Consider the following 26,635-nt stretch of genomic DNA (forward strand, 5'->3'; position numbering starts at 1 on the left):
CTGTGCTAAGTTAGACTTTTCTGTCCTTCTTTTTTGGCTGCTGAGTGTAAAATAGCAGATAACAAGTATGGATCCAATCCTACATTGCATTTTAAATGACTCAGCCTTCTCATGATATGAGTTCTGTGGTGTGCAGGTTTTTAAATCATCGTCTTCTTTTTAAAATCATGTATTTTATTAAAATAAAATCCAGTACTGTAGCACTGAACACTAGAACATCTCATAATTCTTTTTAGAACCGTGCAATTCCTATTATTAAAGATCTGAAGTGTTTGCCAGTTTTTAAAAAATAAGACTTATTTTTCTAAAATGAATTTTGACTTTTCTGTGTTAAATTTTACTGTATGTCATGTTTACCACATTTATGTCATAGATATCAGCAATTTGCACTGCTCACTTTCCCTGTTAATAGAATGTTGGAATTTTTTTTTGTATTATGAGGACCTGATTGGAGAGCTGGTTCCTTTTTTTACTTAAACACAAGTAGTTTGCAAGGGCTTTTTGTTTTGGGACTAGAAACCTCTCAGCCTCAGCCCTGAGTTTTTGCTGAGTGATTAGCTTTGGTAAGACTTAGTTCCACTATTAACTGTATGGACCAGTTGTACATGACATTGTTGATACTCCAAGTTGAGGGACAGTGACTTTTCAGCATGGCTTTATGAGCATTTAGATATGAAAACTTCTTGCAAATAGACTAGCACTGTCATTGGATTTTTACTTTCTGAAATATTTTTGCAAACAAAAAAAAACATTTTTATGCTTCTGTGAAATGAATGAAAAATATGATGGTGTCCATCAGAAGAAGCCCTCTGTTTTTATTCATATGAATTCTGATAATATTTATTAAAAGCACTCAGTAGCTCTACTGTCAGTCACCCTTAGAAACTAAGCATAAGGAATGATTTGTTCCAAACATCATATTTTGAGGTAGACAGTCCAGTTTTCATCTAAAACTTTAAAATGTCCTTGCTACCTCCTGACTTTAGTTTCTAGGTTTTTATGGGACTGTGATCCACTCAGGAAAAGTCTACTGATCATTAGACTGAACTGGTTTGTGATTCCCCTTTCTTGCACATAAGATAAAGACTTGTTTTACGCAAAGCATGACATTCCCATTTGAACAGAAAAATTGTAAAAAGGTCTCACAGAAGTCGTGCATGGGTGAATAATGCCTCATTTTTATTAACAAGACTGCTATGCTGAATGTTACTGTGTGTAATCTGTCTTTCTACGAAGGCTTAGAAGGCAGAATAGATGTTATCTCAGCAAGTAGGAGTGCCAGGTCCTTTCACTGGGTGTTTTCAAGCAAGCTTTGAATCTCTGCAGGGAATGAAGGGCCATGTCTCACATCACCTGCCCCTGGTTACATGAGAGAGCCTCTGCTGCCCATCACTGTGCTACATGGGCAGTCTTCAGGTGAAACCACACTGTAACAGGGTCAACATGCTGCAGACGGGGACTTCAGTGCTGTATTTCAGCTTGTAAGTGTAAGCTGCTTCTTAAGTCTTTGTGCAGATGTTATTCTTAGGAGAGCCTAAAATCTGACGCCAGAAGTATCTCTGTTATTAGCTTGGAACTGATAACAAAACCAATGATTTTCAAGCTGAGATTGCCTCTGACTTGTTTCCTTCCTCCATGTGTCTGTGTTTCCCATGTGCTGGCTGCTTCTTTGATCATGGTTAGGATTCATTTGTGATGTCACTGGGCAACTCTAAGAACTTTGCAAAGCTTCCTTGTGACTCCCTTCCCTCTCGGTGCCTTTGACATTTTTTATTTAGTAAGCCAACTCCTGCTTTGATTACTCATGCCAGTAATCCCTGGGCTGGCAGTGGTATAATTAGAGAAAGCTGAGTTTGGCTCAACAGAGAGGTCAAACTTTCAGATACTGCTCAGCATCTACACTGAGCAGTGAGACTGTTTTCTGTTAGTATAGAGTCAATATTTTTTTAAACCTGAAGTTTCACAACGCTAGTCAAATGTAGCCCCAAACCTTTCTGCCACTGAAGTCAGTTGCTTCATGATATTCATACTAGAAGGGTTGTACCAAAGGTGAATAGTTCTTATATTTCCATGTCTTAGTCCTTAATTCCATAGATACTTAGAGCATCGAATGTTTCCAGGCTGAGAATCAAAAGCTATGAGCTGGGTAGTGAGGCTATACCATTGTCTGACTTGTGAGTCACGCAGTAACTTAAGCAAAAGAGAAACATAAAAAGCCCATTGGATCCTTGAGTTCTCTGGGAAGCCTCATTCCCTTCTCATACAGCTGAAGTCTGCCACAGAATCAGCAATGTGTTCACCTGTGGAAGGACAGCGGGAGGCTTTCCTATCATATTACAGAATGTAACTTTTTGCCACATTTTCACTCTAATTTATAGCCTTGTCAGTCTCACCTATAGAGGAGTAAAGTTGATTTAGAGACAACACGGACAAATTAGTCTATCTCAGGGACTCAGTTTTGTGACAGAATGTTTCACATACTGAAATACCTAATTAAGAAACAGCGTGACCTTATTTTTATAAGCTGGTCTTCCTCTTCTTTTCCTGTTCCATCGCTCTCACTTTTTATATCTTGTTCTTCTGATTGTAAATTTTTTGTATAGCAAAGAGTCTCTTGCTATACTTATGGAAAGTGCCTAAACTATTTTGGTATTTACATAATTCTGAAATTTTAGTTTTTGCAGATACCCTTAGAATAATGTCCACAGCTCAGACAAGAACTACTTAGAAAAAGTGGTAAAGCCTGAGCCATGCTGTACCATTGTCTTTTTGAAAGTCCTTTGAGGTCAGGAAAAAGTGGCACCTAGGTGCAAGGTTTGTTATTACCTAGGTGGCCTTCACAGAATGTATTTGTCCATCTTTTCAAATGTACCTTCTGAAAACTAGATGATTTGTGGCTGACTTTACATGGTAAAGCCAGTTTTTGGGCCCCTCGCTACAAGAAGGACATCGAGGTGCTTGAGCGGGTGCAGAGAAGGGCGACGAAGCTGGTGAGGGGCCTGGAGAACAAGTCCTACGAGGAGCGGCTGAGGGAGCTGGGCTTGTTCAGCCTGGAGAAGACGAGGCTCAGGGGTGACCTTATTGCTCTTTACAGATACCTTAAAGGAGGCTGTAGAGAGGTGGGGGTTGGCCTGTTCTCCCACGTGCCTGGTGACAGGACGAGGGGGAATGGGCTTAAGTTGAGCCAGGGGAGTTTTAGGTTAGATGTTAGGAAGAACTTCTTTACAGAAAGGGTTGTGAGGCATTGGAACAGGCTGCCCAGGGAAGTGGTGGAGTCACCATCCCTGGAAGTCTTCAAAAGACGCTTAGATGTAGAGCTTAGGGATATGGTTTAGTGGAGGGCTGTTAGCGTTAGGTTGGAGGTTGGACTCGATGACCTTGAGGTCTCTTCCAACCTAGAAAATTCTGTGATTCTGTGATTCTGTGATTCTGTGTCTGTACACATTGCCAAGGCTATGCTTACCCTAATAAACCACCTTTTGCATTAAAATAACAGATGTGAATCATGTTACAGGATGACTGAATGTTTTCAAAGGATTGGTGTGGTCAGAACACAGGTGTAATAGACAAATGAGTATTTTCTTCCTGTGATTCTGTTACATTGCAGGGTTCTTGTAAGTGTGCAACAGTTACCAATATATGTGTTCAGCTTTACACTTCAGAGTTGCAAGTGAGTATTTTAAGAGCAGCTGGTAATCACAACACACTTTGGGTATCAGAGTGAAGTATTTGTACAAGTGAGAGGGGCTCTTTCTGTAACTAGTAAGATTTTGTTAAATAGTGATGCTAACCCAGGTGTACCGTCCAGCTGGCTTTATGCATGACAAGACTATCAAGACTCTCTCTGTGTTATTTCAGAATCCATTTTTTTTTTAGGTATGGTTTGGGACATTCAGATTTGCGAGCCTCAGTTCCCTGCATGTTCCCTTCTTTCCTCATGTAGACACTTGGATGCCATCTAAATTAAATGCCTAACGTTGGTGTCACACATGTTCAAACAGACATAAGAAGCCATGGTCCAGTTTTCTAGATTTACCAAGAAACTGAATCTCCTTTCTTGGATTATATCTTGGATGACACCGTGAGAAGTAGCTAGCCATCTACTAAGAGTTAAAATCTCCAGAGAGGCTTTTGAGAACATTCTGCCCCTAAAAGGGGAGTTGGATCTGGGTTTGGAGTATGGTGCTAACTGCCCTATTACTGTTCTGCTGCATAATTTGTCTGTTAGCTAAGGTCTGTGTCAGTTCCCACTTAGATGGATAAGCCTGCGATTCAGCAGAGTAGGAGTAAGCTCTAGAGGAGGAGTAACAACACTTTTCACCTCCCAGGGAGACTTAACTGAATGAATAAAAGATTGTGAGCCATTTGTGGTGATAGAAACCATTGGTCTGTAAGGTAGACAGAGGATTGAAAAGTGATTCGGGAAGGAAAGAAGGAAAGTCTTTGTTTAGTCTGAAGTAAAAGTCTAGAGAGAGAATGTATGATTTGTGGATAGGCCAAATATTGAGCAATGAAAAGTATTCAGAATATTCCGGGCACCATGCTTACGGTCACTAAAGTACAATCCTAACTACAGAAGAGGAACTATCTATTTAATGGCTCATTAACAGTGTAAAACTTGTGAATGGGTAAACTGCTTACAGTTTCACACCCTGGTTGTGTGTGATTACAGGTGACAATTAGGAAAGATTGAGTTATGAGTCCTGTGTGAATGGATGCAAGCTAGTATTCAGGCAGCTGATGGAAGTGGAAAGGTGTTCCCAGTCAGTAGCATGGTAATTGCAAAGGTTCCGAGCTCTCAGAGGAGTCAGCAGTTAGTTGAGCACAAGGACAGCAAGGGTCGAGGGCACAGTTGCAGAGACCTTGAAGACAAAGGGAATTATATGAAAAGGGAAAAGGAATATAGCATGGATTTGCTTTCATTCACCTTAGAGTTGTGAACACTGTTTCTGCAAAGGAAAAAAGCTGTAACGATAAGTAATTAAATCATCTGTCATTAGACCAAACTTTGCACATCAAAAATGATGATCAGTCACCAGCTGCCTTTCCCAGCTGAAGGGAAGGTCCTGGTTGACTTGTCATACCATGCTGCATACTGATCTACCAGCCTCCAAGGCTTTGGCACATGTAGCCTTTTCTTTTGAAAATTGTCATGTGTGGCAGTTTTTACATGTACAGTATGATGTTTTCCCTCCCTGGGGCAGAAAACACGGGAGAGGGGAGAAGTTTGTGTTTCATTGCACCAGAAGAAATAAGACGGTATGTTGCCAGCTCCTTATTCATGTATAAAACTTCTGCTCCTTCCCTGCCTACTTCTCTGGTGCACCCATGGCACGGCTCTGTCCCCAGCTGAGGCTAACGTCCTCTCCCCCTCGTCACTCCCAGGACAGCCGTACTGCCCTTTCTGCTCTGTAGTGGAGTCCCTGTCCCTAGCCAGATCTGTCTCCTTTTCCCTCACCCCTTTTGCAGGTAGGAAAGAGGAGGGGTTGGGCTCTGCTGGCACTCATGCCCGAGTTTTGCATGCAGACAGGACATTCTGGAGCTTTGTCAATAGCAGTGAGATGCTCTAGTTTAACAAGGTAGTAAAATAAACTTGTAATGGCACTTTGGTTCGTCACTGGGCTGCTACATGCCAGGTTCCGTACTCCCAGACTGGTGGATCAGAAAGCAGAGCGTTGCTGTGCTGCCCCTGCAGCCAGCTGAGATCCTGGAGCAAGGCAACCTGTGGGAGCCAACGGCCTGTGAACAGCACAGGAGCCGAGTTCAGCCAACAGGAAGAGAGTCCAGCTCTCTGGTGCGATTAAAAACTGTCACAAAATTAACTTCAAAATTCAGCAGGGGTATTTACATTTCCCCCATGATTGTGATTTTCTTTGGTTTCCATCTTTACTAGCAGAAGCTAGTACAGCTGACTTTGTATAAATTACTTCCAGTGTCGTTTAGGGTTTTGGAGCATTTTCCAGTCCTTCCCTGGTGAGATCTGCTTTGAGATGGAAGAATAGCACCCTCAAGAGTTGACAGCAGTGCTGCTTCAGCGATCCATAGCATGCAACAGATGTCCTTCCCCTTTAAGTTAAATTAACTCACAGGCACACGCAGCTGAAGCAATGCGACAGAAAATTTTCTTTTGCCATTGCATTTGAAATATTTGGTATCGGTCACTGCTGATAGGAGTGAGGAAATCTGCATTTGTGTTTGTCTGAAGGATGACCAGCTTCTGAACATTTTCTTTGCCTTCAAAAAAAGGAGAGACAATAAAAAGAATAAGAAATGTCTTATTTATCTAAATCTGGGAACTTCATTTTATACCATATTAAAAAAAAAAAAAAAAAAGAGCAGGAATTAATGTCTTTGTGTAAAAAGAGATTATTTAAAAGTTCTTAACTTAGATAAAAGGGGTCTACATAAAAAGTACTGAGCAAACCAGTCCTTAAATTGTGGGGACTTGTTCGTTAATTACAGTAATTAGGAATGGAATCTGATCCTAAACTTTCTGATTTACTTTGAATTTCTTTTAATATGTGGTTAGGCCTGAAATTCAGAATGATTATAAAATATGAGATCTTTTTAAGACTACAGAGGCGTAGGTATTGTTATTAAATGGCAAACTTAGTTACACGCTTCTGCTGTTTCACGCAGCACTGACCTTTTATTTTAAATGTGCCTGGCCTATTCCTGCAGAGCCCGCTGAGGCCTCCAGAAAGCTGGAAGTATGAGCTAGTCACCACTGCTGCTCCCAGCGACATTCCTCCCAGTAGGCAAAAAGTCAAGCTCTGGATTTGTCCCTTTCCTGTGAAGGGGTTTAATGGGGTAGCACCCGCAGAATTCAGCCAGCCAGATGTAGCTAGGGATGTGTCACTCTCCACGCTGAAGCATCCAAAACTTGTTTCTGTCACCGACTTGAAGCTTTTCCTCTGTATCATGACTTTCCTCAGAGTTCTTACGGGTGTTTTGCTTGTTCAGACAGTGGCCTTTCTAGCCACTGCTTATGTGTTGAAATGTAATTTCAGAAGATACTCACCATATGTAAAATGAATTTAGGATTTTAATTGTTTTCTATTGTTACTGAAAGGTACATTCTGTGGTCAGAAAGCCAGCTGACTGCTGCCTTCCTTCTGCTCATGAAACAGAGGGTCACAGGTGTACTGTGTGATACAAAAAAATGGGTTCTTGGTACATTGTAATATTGTTTCCAGATTAAAATTTTGTCAATTACTGTTAGTTGTGAGGAATCTGTCAAACCCTTTCTGAGCAAGCAACTTGCTGTCACAAGTTTCTGGGTTATTAGGACTCCTAGGACTAAAAAATACAGCATTTTTTTTCCAGCCACCGCTACGTTTGAACTCTTCTCTGCAGATCTTCCTCTAGCAGTTGCCTGCAGCTGCTCTAGCAGCTTTGACACGTCTTTTCTCTCTGCCTCTTTCCAGGTGACCCGGACCACCAGAGCTAAGTGCCGGGGGGCTTCCCGACGCGAGGAGGTAGGCGAGGGAGCCCCGATACGCCTCGTCTGCGGGCTGCAGGATGGCGACGAGAGGAAATCCCGGGCATCCGCACCCCTGCCGAGCTGAGGCTGCACACCGGGCTCCTCGGAAGGCTGCGCCCAGGAGCAGGTGGGTCCGTGCGGCCCTGGAGGGAGGGTGGGCGGCCGGGAGCCTCGGGGCGCCGCAGCCCGCCGGAGCATCGCCTGCTCCCGGGCCACCTGGCTGCTGCCGCCGCGCTGCGCCCCGGGTTTATCTCGGGTAAGCGCCGGGAGCCGTGCCGCGCTGCGGGCAGGCTGCAGCTACACGGAGCTGCTCCGTTCGCGCTGCGGGACCGGGAGTGGGACAGAGCCACGCGCCCACCCCGCATCGTGCCGGCCTGCGGCCAGGGGCAGCCGCCGGAGCGGCCCCAGCGGCCCGGGTCGAGTCGTGCCGAGCCGAGCCGGGCAGCCCCCGTCGCCCCGAGCGCTCCCCGGCCGGGTCCTAGTGCCGCTCGGGGCCGGGCTCCGCGGGTCCCCGCTTCTGCCGAGCCGGGCCGGGCCGGGCCAGGCCAGCCGCGCTCCGCAGGTGCGGCGGGATGGGGCTCTCCGGGCAAGAGCCCATCGGCTGGAAAAGCGCCGTCGGTCCTGCGGCAAACCCGGCGGGGCTCCCCTCCCGTCTACCCCCGTCTGACCAAATATTTGCGAGCACTCGCGGGCTGTGCTGAACTTTGAGACTTTCCCCGTGGCGCCGCTGGTGGGAGGGCGCCGACTGGCCCCGGGCACGCAGGGGGCGACGGCCCCGCTCCCCGCACATCCCCGGGAGGCTTCGGGCAGCTCGGGACCCCCCCCCCCCCCCCCCGAGGGCGCAGCCCAGCGCCGGGAGCCCGCCGAGCTCGGGGCGGCTGCCGGGGGCGGGCGGGCGGCTGTGCCCGGCCGGGGCGCTAAGACCCGGCTGCGCGGTGGTCAAAGGTTCCCGGCAGGAGGTGGACACTAGAGGGCGATCCCCGGCCCTGCTGCGGGGGTGTATATATACGGCTCACAGGACGCAGGCAAGCCACTAGCAACAGGGCAGGCAGGCAGCGAGCGGGGCTCGGCCGGGCTGGGGCGGGGGACGGGCTCCGGGCGCGCCGAGCCGCGCCGTGCCGTGCCGTGCCGTGCCGTGCCGTGCCGTGCCGCGCCGAGCTGAGCTGAGTCGTGCCGAGCCGAGCCGTGCCGCTCGCCGCCGGGGGACCGCGGGGTGCCGCGGGCTTGGCAGAGCCGCCGCCGCCGCCCCGTCCGAAACCTGGATTGCAGGAGCCCTTCACCATGCCCGGCAGACTGTAGGTGCTTCATGGAGCAAGCCAACTTCTACGAGGTCGATTCCCGGCCCCCGATGAGCAGCGGCCAGCACCACCAGCTCCAGACTCCCCTGCCCGGCAGCGCCTACAGCTACAGAGAGGCTCCCTCGGCGGCGGCACCTGCTGCGGGCGGCGCGGAGCTCGGCGACATCTGCGAGAACGAGAACTCCATCGACATCAGCGCCTACATCGACCCCGCCGCCTTCAACGACGAGTTCCTGGCCGACCTCTTCCAGCACAGCAAGCAGCAGGAGAAAGCCAAGGCCATCCTGGCCGGGGATTTCGACTTCCACAGCATGCATGGGGCCGGCGCCGCCGCCTCGGCGCCGGGGCACCAGCAGCAGCACCACCAGCAGCCGCTCTTCGGCTGCATGGCCAGCTACATGGACGGCAAGCTCGACCCGCTCTACGAGCGCATCGCCGCGCCGGGCTTGCGGCCGCTGGTGATCAAGCAGGAGCCCCGCGAGGAGGAGGAGGTCAAGTCGGCGGCCCTGTCGGCCCTCTACCCCCACCACGCCGCGCAGCAGCACCCCTCACACCTGCAGTACCAGATCGCCCACTGTGCCCAGACCACCATGCACCTCCAGCCCGGGCACCCCACGCCGCCCCCCACGCCCGTGCCCAGCCCGCACCACCCGCACCATCCGCACCCCCCGGGCGGCCTGCCCGCCGCCGGCGCGCTCAAGATGATGCCCGCGGACCACCGGAGCAAATCGAAAAAGACAGTGGACAAGAACAGCAACGAGTACCGGGTGCGCCGGGAGCGCAACAACATCGCGGTGCGCAAGAGCCGGGACAAGGCCAAGCAGCGCAACGTGGAGACGCAGCAGAAGGTGCTGGAGCTCACCACCGACAACGAGCGGCTGCGGAAGCGGGTGGAGCAGCTCACCCGGGAGCTGGAGACTCTGCGGGGCATCTTCAGGCAGCTGCCCGAGAGCTCCCTGGTGAAGGCCATGGGCAGCTGCGCCTAGCGCCGGGACTGCGGGGCGCCGCCGAGCTGCCACGCTCACATACATATACATATATATATATATATTATATATACTGGAGCGCAGCGATCTCAGATTGTTGGGGGGTTGTTTTTTTGTTTTTGTTCAGTTCTTTTTTTTTTCCTTTTTTTTTTTTTTTTTTTGAACAATTAACGACCAATAAAAGAAGCCAGGCAGCTGTAGTATTAAAAAGGTTTGTGCCTTAGGGATGACACATGAATAAGCTGAAAACATGGTGGGTTTTATAAGGAGAGAGGCGAGGGGAAGGAAGAAATAAAAAGCCCACGTGTCTACACAGGGTAAATAACAATAATAATAATAGTAATAAAGCACATATAGCATCCCAGATGTGCCTTAAAAGCTGGCTGCAGGAGCTCTGGGGCTTTCTGTGCCCCAGCCTGGCAGGGTGCAAGGAAGCAGGGTGAGGGCCAGAGGGGCTGGCGCTGAGGAGGAGCAGGCAGCAGGGAGCACAGGCAGCAGGGCCCGACGCCTCTTGGAGCAGCGGGGGACAGCTGGGGGGCCCCATCCTGGCCCCAGTGCCTTCAGGCCACCCCGGGACCGATGGACACAGCCTGGACTGCCGGAGCAGCAGCTTGCGAGGGAGCACGGTGAGCTCCCTGTCTCAAAAGGAAGAGCGGCAGCGTCTTGTACTGTATGTCACGACATGGCGAAGCACAAGTGAATAAATACCTATCGATGCGGGTATTTACTATGAACTGTCAGTGTATTTTGCTTTATTCCAGGACATTCAGCTCTTCTCCAAGTCTCTGTCTGTCCAAGCTGTGCCTCATGTAATGTGAAAGCCTTTCCGTGTATACTAGCTACACTTTATTTTTATTGCATTACTTAGATCTTTGCCATCACATGACTTTCTTATCTGGTGACAGAGACTATGCCCTTGTGCTGCAACGTTATTTTATTATTTGTGTGGGTGGGTGAGTGCGAGTGTGCGCTGCGCTGCCTCCAGCGCGGGCCCGGGCCGGCCGCTGCCTCCCCGCCGCAGCACCTTTGGACTCCGGAGCTTATCCCCGGCAGAGAGCGGAAAAAAAAAAAAAAAAAAAAAAAAAAAAAAAAGAAAGAAAGAAAAGAAAAGAAACAACACACAAACAAACCAGCCCAAACAAAACCCCTTCGCCGGAGCGCTCGTAGCTGGAGCAGGGCAGCAAGTCGGCCCGGGGCCGGGGCAGCGGGAGGGCAGCGCCGGGGCGTGCGTGTGCGGGGGGCGTGTGCGCCGCGGGTGGGTACCCAGCGGTGGGGTTGGGGATTGTTGGGGGGGAGGGAGGGCTGCATATAAAGTTTGTCCGAAGTCCTGGTTACACTCATAAATAAACAGCATATATTCGACCATAACCGCCCGCCTCTCCGTGTGGTGCCACTTCTTCCCCGCGGGCTGAGCCGTGCCGGCCGGCTCCGCCAGCTGCCGGCTCTCCTGCCCCGAGCCACGAACGCACGGCAGCTCCCCGCACGCCGCCGCTGGGTGCCGCGGAGCCGGCCGCCTCGCTCGGGCCGGGGCGGGCAGGGCCCCGCAGCGCTCCCGGCTCCCGGCCCGGCCGCTCTCCTCCCTTTCCCTCCCCTCCCCCGGGGAGTTTCGCCCCAGCCGGCCCGGGCCCACAGACACCGCTCCGGGGCTCCCGGCCGGCCGCGGGGCCAGCCCCGGCCGCCGAGCACGGGCGGGCGGCACCGCCGCGGGTCCCCGCCCCGCTCCGCTCCGCTCCGCCTCGCCGCGGCCGGGGCCGGGGCTGGGCCGTGAGGGGAGGTGGCGGGAGGCCCGGCGGCGATAGGGCGCGAGGGCTCCGCCCCGGCGGCTGCCAGCGGCGGGGCCGGGCCGGGCTGCGGGGCCGCGCCGCCCGCGCCAGGCACCGGGTGTAGAGGGGGGGGAGGCCGAGAGGGGCGGCGGGCGGGAAGGTAAGGGGCGGCATGCTCGCCGTGCTGGGCACCGAGAGTCGGGGGCTTGTCCCTGCCCCGCGGAGCCGGGACTCCGGGGCACGAAGGGAAGGAGAAGGAGAAGGGGAAAGGGAAGGGGAGAAGGAAAAGGAAAGAGGAAAGGGAAGGGGAAGAGAAGGCTCTGCGGAACACACCGTGGCAGTCCATGAGGATGGATCAGAGGGACATGAATGTGGACCAGAATCAAGGATTTCACTTTCCAGTTAGGTTCAAACCAAGGGATTGATAGCGCGTACTTTTCCAAGGGGAGAATCGAGTTCTACTTGCACTGGGCAAAACCAATGTTTTTTACGTGTGTTTCCTCCTTCCCCCAGCCCTTCAGAGCTGGGCTCCCATCGCGGGTGATGCGCCTCCCTAAGTAATGCTGTCCAACGTGTAAAGTGGGGAAACGCTGTTATCATCTGAGCAAAGATTATTGCAGGGTATATGTGGGAGGGACTGTAATCTGGTGGTTAGAGCATGGGAATACAGTCCTGATCGTTTGAGTTATGTTCTGAACTGTGACTCACTCTGTGTGTGTGTGTGGTTTCAGCAAATCACTTACGGCCTCAGACAAAGCAGATTTTTCCATTAATTTAAATGAACTATAGATTAGGCAGGTCTTCAGCGGCAGAAGAATCAACCATGTTGTGATTCAAAATTAAGATCACCTATCTACCACACAGGTGTTTCAATAGTTATATAAACATAGCGTGCTACGGAATATTAGGAAGAGTAAATTATTGATAGCAGAAAAGTGTTTAGAGATGCTTGCCTTAAACACAGTGCCAGAGTGAGCAGCGTGCCCCAGTCCTAACCCAAACTACGGGCTGAGCCCTGACGAAAGGCTCTCACAGCACGGTGCGCTCTGCAGCCTGGGTCTGTGCTGGCAGCCCCTTCCCACTGCAATTTTGTGTTTTCTCTTGCTCTCCAGCAAGAGGCTGAGCTTTTGACAGGGCCGCAAGTCATTGCCCAGATGAGGAAGGTCTCACAGCAGTGTGTACAGGGATGTTTGCCCTCACACAGCAGAATCACAGAAAGCAGTGCTCCATCTCTCTGAAAGGACAGAGGACTTTACAGCCATCCTGCCTCCCAGCTGGGAGTGGGAGAGCAGGCCCCTGCTACCGCAGATTGAGCTGTCAGATTTCCTCCTCTGGGGGGAAGTGGCAGGGGTCGGCAAATCTGGAGAGCAAAGGCTGAGCCTCACCCTGGAGAGCATTATGAATTATTCCACCAGCATGGTGGGCTGTGGTCACACCATCAGCTTCTGCAGTGTGCCAGCCACGAGGGCAGGTGGTCACCCTGCTAGTACACGTTGGCTCCAGCAACAGCGTCCTGCCAGCCTGGGCAAGGGGACACAGGTATGGGCTGGCGTTAACTCGGGTACGGTGTCTGTCTCTGTCGTAAAGGTGACTTGACGAGTAACGCAAGAACATTTGTCAGAGCTGTTTCCTTGAATGGAGGAATGCTGTGTGTGACCCCATGTCTTGCCCTCATAGTGGCATATGAACCAAACTGTTCTCGGTAGCATTTGGGTGTGCATTAGGGGCAATAGGCAATGGAAAGGGTTTTTATCAGCTGTCTGGTCCAAAGATCACAGAATAGTTGGAAGGGATAGCTGGAGATGTCTGGGGATCGTCTTGACCAGTGGATTAAGTGCCAACAGGCACCAGGCTGTGCTGCTCCGGACGCAGTGGCAGCTGGGACTGCCCTGCAGCAGGGTGCTGTAAGCAGCATGGTGAGCCTGCATGGCTGTGGGCAGCAGCTGGCCTCGTACGCAGTTGTCCCGGTCACCTCCCTGCACACACATCCGCTGCACCAGGATCAGTTATCCTGACTCGGCCAAGGGCTTGAGCAGTTCTGGCACTGGCTGGGTGCTGTGGATGGGTGCACACTTGGACGTGTTCATCTTTACAGCTTGGGGGGGGGGGGGGGGCTTGTTGAAAGTTTCCTCCTGAGCCTGTTCCTGTGTGCAGTCCTGCTACGATGCTGCCAGCCCCTGCCCATCCCAACACACAGTTCCACCGCGGCGGTGCAGCCCTTCCTCCTCCACCCCGTGCCCTCGTCATCCCCAGGCCTGGGGCTGGGGACACGGAGGGGGCGAGACGTGGGGGTGGGCAGTGATCACATGCTAGGAGGGTGCGGGGAGGAAAGGAGTAGTTGTCTGCTAGCACTGTGTACAGAGTTGAGAGGTTGCTCATGATTGTAACAAAGTCCTGCAGTCTGGAGTGGCTCAGGGTGGGGGAGGAACATCAAGATTTCTCAGTGATTTTTTTTTTTCCACTGCAGTGGGGGAATTACCCCAAAGGAGATCGTCTTCTCCACCTGTTTCAAGTTTTTAGAGGTTAAGAGACAGTTTCTGGAGTACTCCACAACAATTCCCATACTGAAAAGGGGGCAGTGGAAGATCCTTGCTGTTAGGAGAAAGCAGGTGTTTCTCCATGCTATGTGCTGGCTGGGTTTGACCCAATTTGGTGGTGAAAACAATGACGAATGTCTAATTGAGTAAAGGGTGGAGGAACAGGCCCACTGCCCTCTCTTGGCTAAGCCAAAAATAATGTTTTATACATTGATATCTGTGGTTCTAGCCTTCTCTTTGGTCCCCTGTAATGAAATCCTCATTTATACAAGTGAAATTCCATACAAACACACAGCTTGCATGGAAATATCCATGTGTAAGTATGATTTGCTGCACCTTATCTGAGGTCCAGCATTTTAAAGCCAAGACAACACTTAGTGGGAATAGGTATACCACAAGAAACTTCAGAAGAATCAGAAAGTCAGTTCAGATAATTCCTTCCAGTCTGTATTATATTATTAATATTTTTTAAGGTAATACTAAGAGTCTCAAACGTAGACTGGATCTGAAGAGAAAAAGTCAGACCTTATCCCAAAGAGTTAACAGTTTTGGTGGAAAATCAGCACTCATATATCCAGAGTAACCCAGTTCTGTGTAGGTAGCCTGAAATAAAAATCAGCTTTTGGTACACATATATAGAAATATTTATGTCAGTTCCATTATGAGGTTTCTCCTTGAGCTGGTAAAGGCAGCACGGTCACCCTGCTGCCTGCTGGGTACTGTGCTGGGGACTTCCATAAACGCTCCCTCTGTGCGCGAGCAGTGGGCTGATGTTCCAAGGAGTATGTGGCTGTAACTCCTTAACTGGAAGGGAATCCTCACAAAGGGAATCCGATTCATTTACTCTAAATATTTAAGTGCAATTTTCGTAGTTTAACATCGTATTCTACTGCAGTATTGCATCTTGCCTCCAGAATTAATAGTTAACCACTGAGAAAGACAGGTCTGGCAGAATGGAAATCAGGCATTATATTATCCCATGAGTCATGTACGTACAGAGAACCAAACAAGTGTCAGCCAATGGCTTTGAGCCCAAAATATGTCAAAGATGAGATGCGTATCTTCATTTATATTAAGGAGATAGAAAGCTTGTTGCTGTTCCCATTAAACAGGTTGGAGTCCTGCCACTGACTGCAGTGAGAACAGGATTGGGCCCATGCAGCAGGCACTGGCTCTGGTTACCTGCACTGACTGTATTTTTTGTGCAGCAGGGGCAACTTACATTTTAACAACCGTTCCTAGTCAACAGGAGATTCAAGACTTGCCCTAGTTTAAGACATTATTCCCTCCTTTACTGGACGCATCAGTTTCTCCTTTGAAATATGAGGATGCTTGGTAGGAGGCAGCAATGGAAGCTTTTCTGGGTGCAGCTTCACTGGGAGTCAGGAGCAAGTGACTGAGGAGAGGGGTTAGCACATCTCCTGTTATGAGCAGGGTTTTTGTGATTTCTAATTATTTACATTAAAAAAGAGCCACAGTTAGGAATTAACCCTGCTTTAGGCATTCAAACCACTTCCCTTGGCAAAATCCCACTGGAGTTAGGGAAGGTCTTGACTGAACAAATACCTCAAAATGTTTCAGAACGTTTTGCATACGGTGGGACTTCTGTACCTCAGTTTTCGCACTCTAGATATTCCCTCCGCAGTGCCTAATGCATCTGGCTGTAGATCTGCCTCAAGAACCAAATAAAACTCAGGCTACTAATACATATTGGATCCACCACGTGATTTGTACTAGTGTTCCTCAGGGAGAGGAGATAACACAACCAAATACCAGTAAACACACCCCAACTGGTAACTGGGAGATCAGGGCTGACTGCCAAACCTGCTGTTGGTCACTGAGTCTCACATATTCTAGCTTTCATCATATGCAACTGTACAGTCATCTCTGTCAGATATATGTAATTTTCATTATGTTGTCATTTATACTTCAGGTTTCTCTTTGGTGGAACAGAATTCAGTTTCATGCGGGGATTGGTGGACTAGGAATGTATATTCATGAACTTAAAAAAAAATTATTTTCACATTTTTATTGACATGCCAGTTCAGTTAAAACACTGTTGACAGAGTCAGGCTGAAACGAGTATTTGTTGTTGACTCATAATTGTGAAAATTAGCATTTAGACTTCTCATAAAATAGTATAAAATCTGGAAGTCTGTGTGCAAGTGCTGCTTGCTTCATTCCAGTCAGCAGCCCTCCCGTGTTGACTGGAACTCAGGCTAAATTCCAAAAGAATGGGACTAGCAATATTTTCATACCAACATTTTCTTGACCTATCTTATTATTGGTTACAGAATTGGCTTATTCCCATTGTAGCTGAAGGCAGGGGTAAAGGAGGGATTGCTGTTTGTGCAATAAAGCTAAGGTTTGATTCTCTAGTCTGCAGTTTTAAGAACAGCACTGTATTATTTGGCTTGCTGAGTGAAGAATGTATATAAAAAGTATTGGCAACATTTATTTTAAAAAGTCAATATATGATTACCACATGAAAGCATCAAGTTTTGATTGTAAGTGAACATGTAGGTAATGTAAATAAATAAAGCTCTAGGCATACTGTTTAATGTTTACATTGTGAGCAATAACATTTGCAAATATCCCATCAAGAATTCTGAGTTGATAAAACCAATTTAAAAGCAGCCTTTGCTAAGGCAAATTCCAAGTGGGTATTTCATGAGACCTGTAACAACACATAGGACATTACATAATAGGTAAAGAATGACGTTCACATTTTGAGTTATCTCACGTAACTTATTTTGTAATGTCATGGCCAAGTGGTGTTGGAAATGTGATTCTTTAGCTGTCAGTAATACAACTGTAAATTTTTGAAGCTAATTTGTATATGGATGATTTCCTTAGAATTATAAACAGTGGCAGATGTTTCTTGACACTGCTGGTGTTCGTACTTTTGTTCAGTAGCTGGGTGCATTTCTCAGTGTTACGTCAGTGACCTGAATTATCCCTGCAAGACCTCACGAGCAGCATTGAGAGAGTGCTCTTGTATTTGTTGTAGTGAATGAAATTTGTTCTTTCTGTAGCCCTGTAGGAGAAGACCTAAAATAATGAAAGTGTTTTAGGGCTCAAAGGAACAGTATGTATTTTGGTAGGAAAATGTGATACGGAGGGGAAGGTAGAGAAGAGAGAAGACAGACAGCTGCTGTTGGGGTGCAGAGCTGAGGACATTTGGAGTTTGCTTCTGCTGGTGACAAAAGTCATATCATCTTTACAAAAGTCACATCATCATTCAGGGCTGGGAGGAAATGTTCGAAGGAAGGAAGGTCTGAGGGGGAGCCAGCTGTTCGACTGCTGTAAGAGGGCCTAGTGCTTGAAAAGGTACCCAGCTGAAGCCTGTGGTGTGTGCACTTGGTGATGGCAGACAGGGAGTAGGCGTGCTGAGACCATTATTTTTGTAGCTTTCATGCTATACAATATAATGTGTTTATTTAGAAAAGCATATTTTTTGCCCCAGTCAGAGTCATTTCCCATGAAAAGCAAAAGTGCTCTTGCTGGAGGACTGCTGGGTTTTGTGAAATATGAGAACGACGAGAAAAGTTTCAGTAAAGTTTGAAACGTAGGGGAATCCTTCGCTGCATTTCTTCCATCACAGGAGTCCCACCCAGAATTCCAGTGCGATGGGAGCGTGGGGCAAGGGAACAACAGTTCATGTCTTGAGCATGTGCATGTCCTGGGCACATTTCTGTGATGTACAACATGAAATTGGTCTTCTCACTGGGGGAGGAAACACATAGATGCAAGTGAGACTGGCTAGCAGATATTAGCATGTAACACAGACATGGGACATCAGCTTTTATAGACAATTCCTTAGTTAGGGTTTAAAATGCAAAATTACCTTCTGATATGCCATTTTAGAGCAGCAAACTTGCCCTGTTAGCACCCATGAATCCCAGTGACAGCACTTGCATGGCTGTGTGTGCACAGCACAGCTAATGAGTTTATATTGTTACTGTAGTTCGTATGAAAATTATTTTTACACACTGAAAATCTGGTGCGTTGTTATGCATGTGAAGGAAGCTGTTATTTACCTGTATGTACACTCTTCTGATTTGGATAGGTAAATCTAATTTTTCTTTAAAATCTTGCATTCTACTTAAAGTGCAAGTCAAAGGATTACAGGATTTTTCAAGCCAAATTGTATTTTGAAGAAATCAAAATGTATAGGCTATATAAAGTTCCTTTAAAATGAGCTTTCTAGATTTCATATGTGACTGCATTAGAGTCTATAATCTGTTGGCACTTACGACTTCTAGACCTTTGCAATTTCAGTAATTTTATGTGCTAATAAATGGCTTGTAGGCAGCTCCCTCTTACCAGCCAAAACAATAATACTGACTGAATCGGGAGAGGGTTTTTTTTTTTTTTAAAAAAAAAAAAGAAAAAGAAAAAAAAAGAACAAAATGTGGAGATGTTTTTGTTCGGTGTTTTGATCTTATACCCTTTTAGTTTAGAGCACTTGAGATAGATTTTCAAGCTTTTTCATTACGTTCATGTTTTTTAATAAAAAAAGCATTAATTCCTATGAGGTCAGGGAAACATCATTTGCCTTGAGAGCTGCGATCAGGTCATAAGCTGTGCGTACAGCTGCGTATCGTCTTGCTTACCAGAGCTGAGCTGATGCATATGACTTGGCCAGCGCACATCTGGCCGCACTGCTGCAGATACCTGAAGGCTTTGAGCCTGCGGGATGCCCAGCGTTCATTCAGCTCACACAGGTGGGTGCTACAAAGCACCTGTGTGAGGAAAGCCTGCTCGATGCTTCCAGCACGGTTCTTGTTTAGAGGTGGGGTTGGGGTCCTGGCAGCCAGGGGACGGGTGCGTGTGCCAGGCTCCATCCAGAGGCACAGAGGGTAACAAGCCTGGACTACCTTAACTGCGAAAGAGTGACTCAGCTGTTTCTGCAAAGTTTTGAGTTTCAGCAGAATATTTTTTCCGCTATGCTGACAGCTTTTCCACCCACGTATTGCAAATGTGGCTTCGTGCCATAGAGGTATTTTAGGATTATAAAGTCTAGAGTAAATTTTTAGCATTACGTATGAAAAAGGTGCCTTCTGGATCTTGCAATGTGCAGGTTTGTGTATGGAGTGGGGGAGCAGGGGAATTCTTTGTAAATCCCAAGGCTTGGGGGAGATACGTTCCCGTCTATCATTTACCTATTTTTATTTATTCCACTGGAACCTAGTCAATGATGTTCTCAGCCCACCTGTATCTACAGAAATAGAACTACGTTGAAATCCCCCCAAGTTTTGGCAGTGCTTTCATTGTGGGGCAGAGTTAGTCACTCACACACCTGGTATATACTGTTCCTTTCTTGATCCTGTTATTGTAAGGCATTCCCAAACAATCCTGCAGGGAAAATAAAGTGTAGAGAGATATACAGGGAATTAAAACAAATAAAATGCAGAAGGTTTCTTAACCTGTCAAGTGTATTGCAGTGTTCAGTGAGTTACTGTACTCAGCTGAAGATGAAACTGGATGGAGTGTGCTTGTGATATTTTTCCAGCACATTGAGCCCCTACATGCAAATAGATCCAGCCTGCTCTGAGCCAGTCGTTTGTCGGTCCTTTGTGTAAGACCGTGACCCTCACTGTCTGTGGGTGCTGCGTGGATCAGGCATGGGAGGACCGATTTTGGAGGAGGACAGTTAGGAGCTGGGGTTGTGCTTGGTCGTGTATGTGTTTGGGCAATCCAGCTGGTTTGTCAAATCCAAAGGTTTGTCACAATTGTTTTATGCCACAAATGCTGATACAGCAGCAAAAGCCACTATCAAGGGCTTCACCACATGATGGGACTGGAGAAGAGAAAGAGCAGAAGTCTGGAGAAGTGATGTTAGTGACCAGTAACCACCACTCTATGGCAGATCACTCTTGTGAAGCCAGCAGGGCTATGGCTTCTTTTGACTCTGTGTCAGCTGAAGGAGCAGTAATTCACTCGCGATGTCTGCAGCAGTCCTCAGCTTTCTGTGGGGTTTGGATTTTGGGGTTTGGGTCTTTGTTTTGGTTTGGTCTTTTATGAAGTAACTTCCAAAGAAAAGATGTAATACAAAATGACAGCATATATTAAGCATAAAAGCATTACTGTCCTCTGGGAGCTGTCGGAGAAGCAAACACAGAGCCACTGAAATGCAACCCCACCAGCTGGCCTAAGTGCTGCCGGCAGGTCAGCAAATCTCTGCGGTCATTGCTGGGCAGATCTAAGGGAGCCAAAGGGACAAGTGACTCTTGTCCTTGGCTAGCAGGGAGCCGCCAGCCAGGGGAACAAGCTCACCCTTTGTTTCACCCTCAGGCTGCAAACGGATCAGGAAATCAGCCCTTCCAGCACCTTGCGCTGGATGCTGATCATGTTTTCCCTGTGTCACAACAAGGCGGCTTGGTTCCTCCACCGTTTGATGCATTAGTGTTCAGAGAAAGGGGAAGAGTCCTGCTCGATTGCTAGAGCCCCAGCTTGGCAGAGCTTATTGCTCTGGGCTGAGTCTGGAGATTTGTGAGCCTGAAATTCAAAGTGAAACTCGGTGGATGTGAGTGCCATGGGAACCAGAGCAAGCCGGAGGTTTGCATGGATCCCCTTAGGGTTAGAGCTGCCGAGTTTCATACGGTGCTAGAAAAAAAAAATACAGTGTCTCTGGAAAAAAAATCTGTCTGTGTCTTGAGGCAACTGCGGGCACCTCCAGCCAGCACCTGATTCACTAGTGAACAGTTACCTACGAGGCATTTCAGCTGGCAGACACTTGTCCTAGGCGCCGCAGGCCGTGAGGGCTGTTCTCGGTTTAATCTATTTTTAATGTGGCGCCTTATTCCAAACTGCTGAGTTCTCACATTCCCAAGCTGTCATGGTAATAGGATTGTGCAGTCTTATTGGCTAAAGCTTTCCACCCCAAGTGCCAAAAGTTAGGCTCCTAAATCCATATTCAAATTCCTAAATGAGGCTGATGAATCCCGCAGGAGTCAGTAGGAACTGGACGTGGTGCGCACCTTGGAAAATAACCCAGGCCATTAGATGCATGAGCAAAGCCTTGCTGTAGGCACCCAGGCTTTCAGATGTGGGACACCATATGAATTGACTGAGCCCAAACTACGAGGATGTATCCCCAAAGGTCAGAAAGGTTCAAGTGCAGGTTCTGTGTTCAGCCCTGCTGTGCCTGTTGTGAGATGAAACTTTACAGCCGGTGACTGTGTGAGCTGTTTTGTGCTGTGCAGGATGCTTTGAAGGGGCAGGCTTAAATGCAACCCATCTCCTTCCTAGTGCGCTGGTCTTTTTTTCTTGATTGGCTGTGAGCGTCAATGTGAAGGAGGGAGGTGAGGTTAAACAAGTGGGAATTTTGTCAGAGATTTGGAAATGGAGTGCGTTCAAAATCGTGGCAAATAGCAGAGAGCAACAGCGTGCCTATCCCTTTCATTGGCTTCCTGTCTGTGCTACTTCCATACCCGTGATCTAACGCTGCATATTTTTACTCTGCTACCTTCTTCTGCTATTCTATTTGTAGCACCCTGCTAGACTTGTTTCCAAGCCAATCCAAAATTCTTCTGAAACTCCCCGTGCTAACAGCGACGTGAAAGCAGAACTCTGCAGTGGCTGCAGCAGCTATGCTGGGGGTTTAGCTTTAGTGGAGTGGTGGTGGTCACTTCAGCCCTCCAAGTTAGACTGAAAATGGAAATGCCATCTGCCAAGAGAAACAGCTTACAAAAATTGCATTACGTTGCTTGTTTTTCATGACAGGCCTGAAAATATGTTACATGGAATTACCGGCCAACACTTGAAACGTGTTCTTTTATTGCTTTGTTTTGTGTGGAAGGCTTGTTTGCTTGTTGTTGGTATTGAAAGATAACACATAAGGCTGCAAAAGTACAATGCATTTTCATCCAGAATTTATTTATTACACTTTAAAGAGGGTTTTACTGCAGTATGAAAATATCAAGTCATTTTTTCTCCCATTTTCTACAAAGGGGGAAGAAGCAGTTTTCAGTGTCCTGTCCCACTGTCTCAAAGGTAAAAGCTTTGAGAAGTCAAAACCAGTTCCCACAGAACATTGCCATTCACTAGCCAAAGGACCCACAAAGCTTCAGCAAACCACATCCGTTCACCCAAAGAGCACAGATGGAGTGGCAGACCCTTGTTCTGGTCATGGCCCTCGGGCACCCCATCACCGAGCCCTCAGGGAGGTGCTAAGTGGCTGCTGGCCCGCGGATGCCAGGCTCACTGCAGGGCACGGGGCTATGAACAGTGAGTGCGGCGCTGTCTCACCATAAAGCCAGACCCTAAAACCAAAAGCAGAGCTGATGTGCTCAGGCTTCCCAAGCACAAAGCATGTTTGATATCCAGAGGTCAGCCTGAAAATATGGGTGTTTCTGATTTTTTTTTTCCCACTCTTGCCTCCCTTGCCATCCCATCAGAGCATAGAAACCCCACTCAGGGCTTCATGCTCAAGTCCTCTGAGGACTCCAAGCCCAGAGTCTTCTCCCCAGGGGCAGTGCCAGCAATACCACTGAAGTGAGAGAGCAGTGCTCCTTCCTTCTGGCTGGTGTCTGTCTTCTAAGTCACTGTCTTTTATTTTAGAGCATTCGCTGAGGAAGTGGGAGACCTGGGTTCAATGCGTTCCTCAATCTGCGAGCGCTTGTCTCTCACTTCCCATGAGAGTGTCTAACTGCCAGCCGATCAGCTATTCCGGGTGAAGCTCCTCAGAGTGAAACCTGCATGAAACCTCCACTAAACGGATGTTTGCTCTCTCCGTCCTGCTGGTGGTGGGCAGCTCCTGGGTTAAACAATTGGAGCTCTGTGCTGAGAGGAGCCTCAGGATGCATTTGGCTTGCTTGGAGCTGGTTTGCAAGATCCCCACCTCGGGGCTCAGGAAAGGGGTGTCTGTGTCTCTGTATGCCCATGGAGGCCAGTGTAAAATGCAGCTCCTTGGAGATGCTGTTCTGGGCAGGTGTGCCAGCAGAAAATGTGAATGTGAGCCAAGGAGAGACCACAGAGTGCAGGTGGCTGAGAGACAGGGACCTCTGTGAATCTGGACTTCAGTGCCTGAGCTCAGTTAAGTCTAAAAGCGAAGTCTGGTTTTAAGCACTCAGGGCGTTTATTGGTGGCAGCTCCTTAAAGCTCAGCTCTGCATTTGGATCCCTCCTGGGCACAGACCCTGGCAGATCAGCCAGGATCTCTGCCGCTGCTTCGATAAACATTTCCAAGGTTTATTAAATGTGCTCGATGACGTTCTTTTGTGGAGACAGTAATTTGACAGTCATCACGTGAGAAACTCAGGATTTGCCATCTGGCCTGGCAAGACTTTTTTCTTCTCACCATTAATTAAACTGACATTATTGCAAACTTTTATTATGGTGGTTATGATTTGGCCTGCGATAACGCTGGGGCTAGTACTGAGGCATGCAAAGTACCTTCCACTCGCGTGACGTTAGCGGGAGGTGCAGTTGAGCACCTCGCTGGACTCCAGTGTCAGCTCCAATAACAAAATTTCTGAGCCGATTCCTGTGAGCCCCACTCAGGCACCTTCCCCTGGAGCGGGTTCTTCTGGTTCCGAGGGGATAGTTTCACAAGTGGGAAGATGTAGCTCGGGGGGAGGAAGGGGGCAGCTGCTCGGCTGCAGTGGTGGTGTACAACGTGCCCTGACAGGAGAGCTCACTGACCACAGCTTTGCCCTGCTTGGTGAGGCCGTGGCCATTAATGGGAAAGTGGATTGGCAGCAACAGATTTTTAGAGCACAGTGCAAAAAGATAGGAGGGCAGCGCAGTAGGACTAATGCTGAAGTCATCTGCACAAAGCCAGTACATCATGCTGGTAGCTGGTGTGAGGAAGAAAGACATTAAGCTTTTCTGGTGATGGGACATGAGGTGGCTGTATTCTGTCTGGGGTGGATGTGTGTGGTATCCAGCATCCTAGCCCATTTCTAATCCCTGCTCAGATCCAGCTCCAGCTCCTGGGATGGCAGAGCTTCTCCATTCTTCCTTCACTAGTCTCACAACTGTGACTTTGCGAGTGTGCCAAGACCAGTAGGTTTGAAGAAAATGGAGGGCTGTGAGGTTTGTGAGACGGTGTCCCCAGCACTAACTCTTGCCATTTTTTCCCTGTCAGAACCTTGAATGTTCAGTGGCTCAGAGATAACTCAGCAGCTTCAAGGGATTCAACAATATTTGTTTTTGCCCAAATCCCTCGAAGTCTGAGGGAATGGAGACAGAATCAGTTTGAGATGAAGAGCCAAGACAAGTAAATCATCCTTGTGTCCGGGTGAGCTCTCATTTGAAGAGGCCACAGATGGCAGGGATGTTCATGAATCAGCACTTTCACAGACCTCTGCCCATTCAGAGAGCAGTGTGTGTAAACAAACATGAAAACGGCACGGAGCCACAGAGCTTTCCAGATCCTTCCTGTTCCCTCTGCACCACCGAGGGGGCTGTCCTGGGAGCAACCACAGAGGAGAGGGCTGCCACACCGGGCGCTGAGCTGGTCCCAGGCTGGTCACCCTACACCCCGTGCTTCGGCTATGCGAGAGCCAGAGGCCGGGGTGATGGCCTGGGGCTGTCCCCTGTTCACCCCACAGCACACCCGGGTGTGCTCTTCAGGCAGGGAGGCAGCTGCTGACTGGCAGGCACTCGGGGTTTATCTGAAATGGAGGTAAGGAAGGGTGAGGCGAGGACACGAGCTGTTGCACCACTGCACAGCTGCAGGTGACGAACAGCTCCTGTGCATTTGGGCTCCGTGAGGTGGGCCTGCCCCTGGTGTGATCCTGCTCTTTGACACCCGCGTTGGGTCCACATGCCCATTAGCCCAGGGCCTCAGAACCCCCCCCCAGCTACTGCTGATGTGAAGCGGGGAGATTCTTCCTGCACTGTTTGGTGTTTGTTAAATGTTACACCAGGAGAAGGCAACACCAGAGGGCTGTGCCTTTGCTGGAGTTGTGTTGTGTGTTCTAGGACCCGCTGGTTAAGAGGTTCCCAAGAGCCACGGTGTCACTTCCATGCCTGCCCAAATGTTGGCCTAGGGAGTGCTGCTCCTGAAGGGTGACATGTAAGTGACGAGGACTGGCCAAGCCAGTAAGTGTGCCTAAATTGTTTGTGAGACTTTTATAGACAATCTCTCTGGGCTGAAACACAGTCTGAATCTTCAAAGCACTGTGTGGGATGGCAGCTGTGGGACTCCTATTAAAGTTACTAGGCATCACACAACCAAAAACTCCTGTGACACCAGTGTGTTTCTGCTGGGAAATAGCTGCTGCTGAGGCTGCTGAGACAAAGGAACGTGGAGGAAAATGGACTCCACCAACTTGCTCCCCAAGAGCAACACCTCACTAAATTTCAACCCTAGGGCTTGCGCGTTTCTTGTAATAATAGTGGATATCAGTAATAGTGGATAATAGCTATAACAGAGGATATCACCAGAGATGTGCAGAACATTTGAGACATTGGGATCTATTGTCAGCAAATGAGATGCTTCAAATTCATTGCAAAGTTGGAGAACATCTAACTCTGTAAAGAAGCTGATGGAGTTAAATGAAGGGAATTGAGTGAATATGATGAAGTCAGAGCATCAGGTTCTCATCCATGTTCCCAGAGAAGGTTCTCAGAGAAAGCCATCACAAAGCATTACCCTGAAAAGTAACTGCCTCCTACAGTGATAAATAGTCAAGAAAGCAGCTAAACATAAAAAACATAGTCACCAAATGGCTACAAGTTGATAAGCTTGAAAGCCTGGATTTTTCTTTAGAAAGATCCAAGAAAAGCAAAATCTTTTTTGTTACTTTTTTGAGGGTTTCCTGTGATGGTGTCCAAACTGTATTGGGGTTGTCTTAACCAGCTTTGACTGTCAGTGGTAGAAGGCAGCAGCCAAGAAAAAGCAGCCTGCTGACAAAGCTCAGAAAGTGTGAAGCGTCATATGGCACTGGGATTAGAGAGGGGGTAGAAGAGCTTGGGATGGAAATGAGCAGTACAGAGCAATGAAGTGCTTGAAGGAAAACCTGCTTTAGCGAGTGAGCACAGCCACAGGGCAAAAAGTTGCCCACCAGGCAAATACCAGTGATCATATCATAGACAGGGAAATGGAGTCAGGCTGGTCACAGTGCTTTTTGCAACTCTTAGAAGACACTGATGGATGAAGACTCAGGGAAGAGAAGCTTCCTTTTTCTTACTGTTTTGACATCTTTCAGGCTTTAACATGAACTAACTACCATTATCCTAATTTTACAGATGGGGACAGACAGGTTACGTGACATGCTCAGGATCACATGAGCAGACTGTGTCAGAGTGAGAAACTGCACCTGGATCTCTCAGTTGTGAGGCTGCTGCTCTGGCACTGCGTCATCCTGACTGCAAACACAACACCGGGATTGACTTTGCCTGTGTCCTTGCTATGGCTACCAATGGTAAGGTTTTTGAACAAATCAAAGAAAGCAAAAATAGTCACTCCTCCAATTTGTATGTCCAATCCTATCTGGGCAGTAGCATAATGTACCCTAGAGGAGTCTGTAATTAATACAACTAATAACCCCTTGCTGCAAAGACTGAGACATCACTGGTTAAGAATCTAGATGAAACTTTCACCTTGTTTACCAAGT

The 26,635-nt window shown here is 48.5% G+C and overlaps 1 protein-coding gene and 1 long non-coding RNA gene across 4 annotated transcripts in view; both read left to right on the plus strand.

Moving 5' to 3' along the window:
- The window catches only part of LOC311443552, a 52,981-nt gene that overhangs the window by 7,112 nt on the left and 19,234 nt on the right, over nucleotides 1-26,635 (plus strand). For 2 of the 3 annotated variants that reach the window (XR_014697325.1, XR_014697326.1), the window contains exons 3-4: nucleotides 7,428-7,610; nucleotides 26,268-26,443. This is a non-coding gene — a long non-coding RNA (uncharacterized lncRNA). Of the gene's footprint in view, nucleotides 1-7,427; nucleotides 7,611-11,850; nucleotides 11,932-26,267; nucleotides 26,444-26,635 lie in introns of those variants that run through there. The other variant, XR_014697327.1, reaches the window with a different exon arrangement.
- CEBPA (CCAAT enhancer binding protein alpha) lies at nucleotides 8,518-11,135 on the plus strand. Its single transcript, XM_084533978.1, has one exon. It carries the CDS (start codon nucleotides 8,790-8,792, stop codon nucleotides 9,765-9,767), a length of 978 nt encoding a protein of 325 aa, XP_084390104.1. The 5' UTR covers nucleotides 8,518-8,789; the 3' UTR covers nucleotides 9,768-11,135.

This window comes from Aythya ferina, assembly GCF_964211825.1.
Source record: "Aythya ferina genome assembly, chromosome: 12".
Taxonomy (NCBI): Eukaryota; Metazoa; Chordata; class Aves; order Anseriformes; family Anatidae; genus Aythya; species Aythya ferina.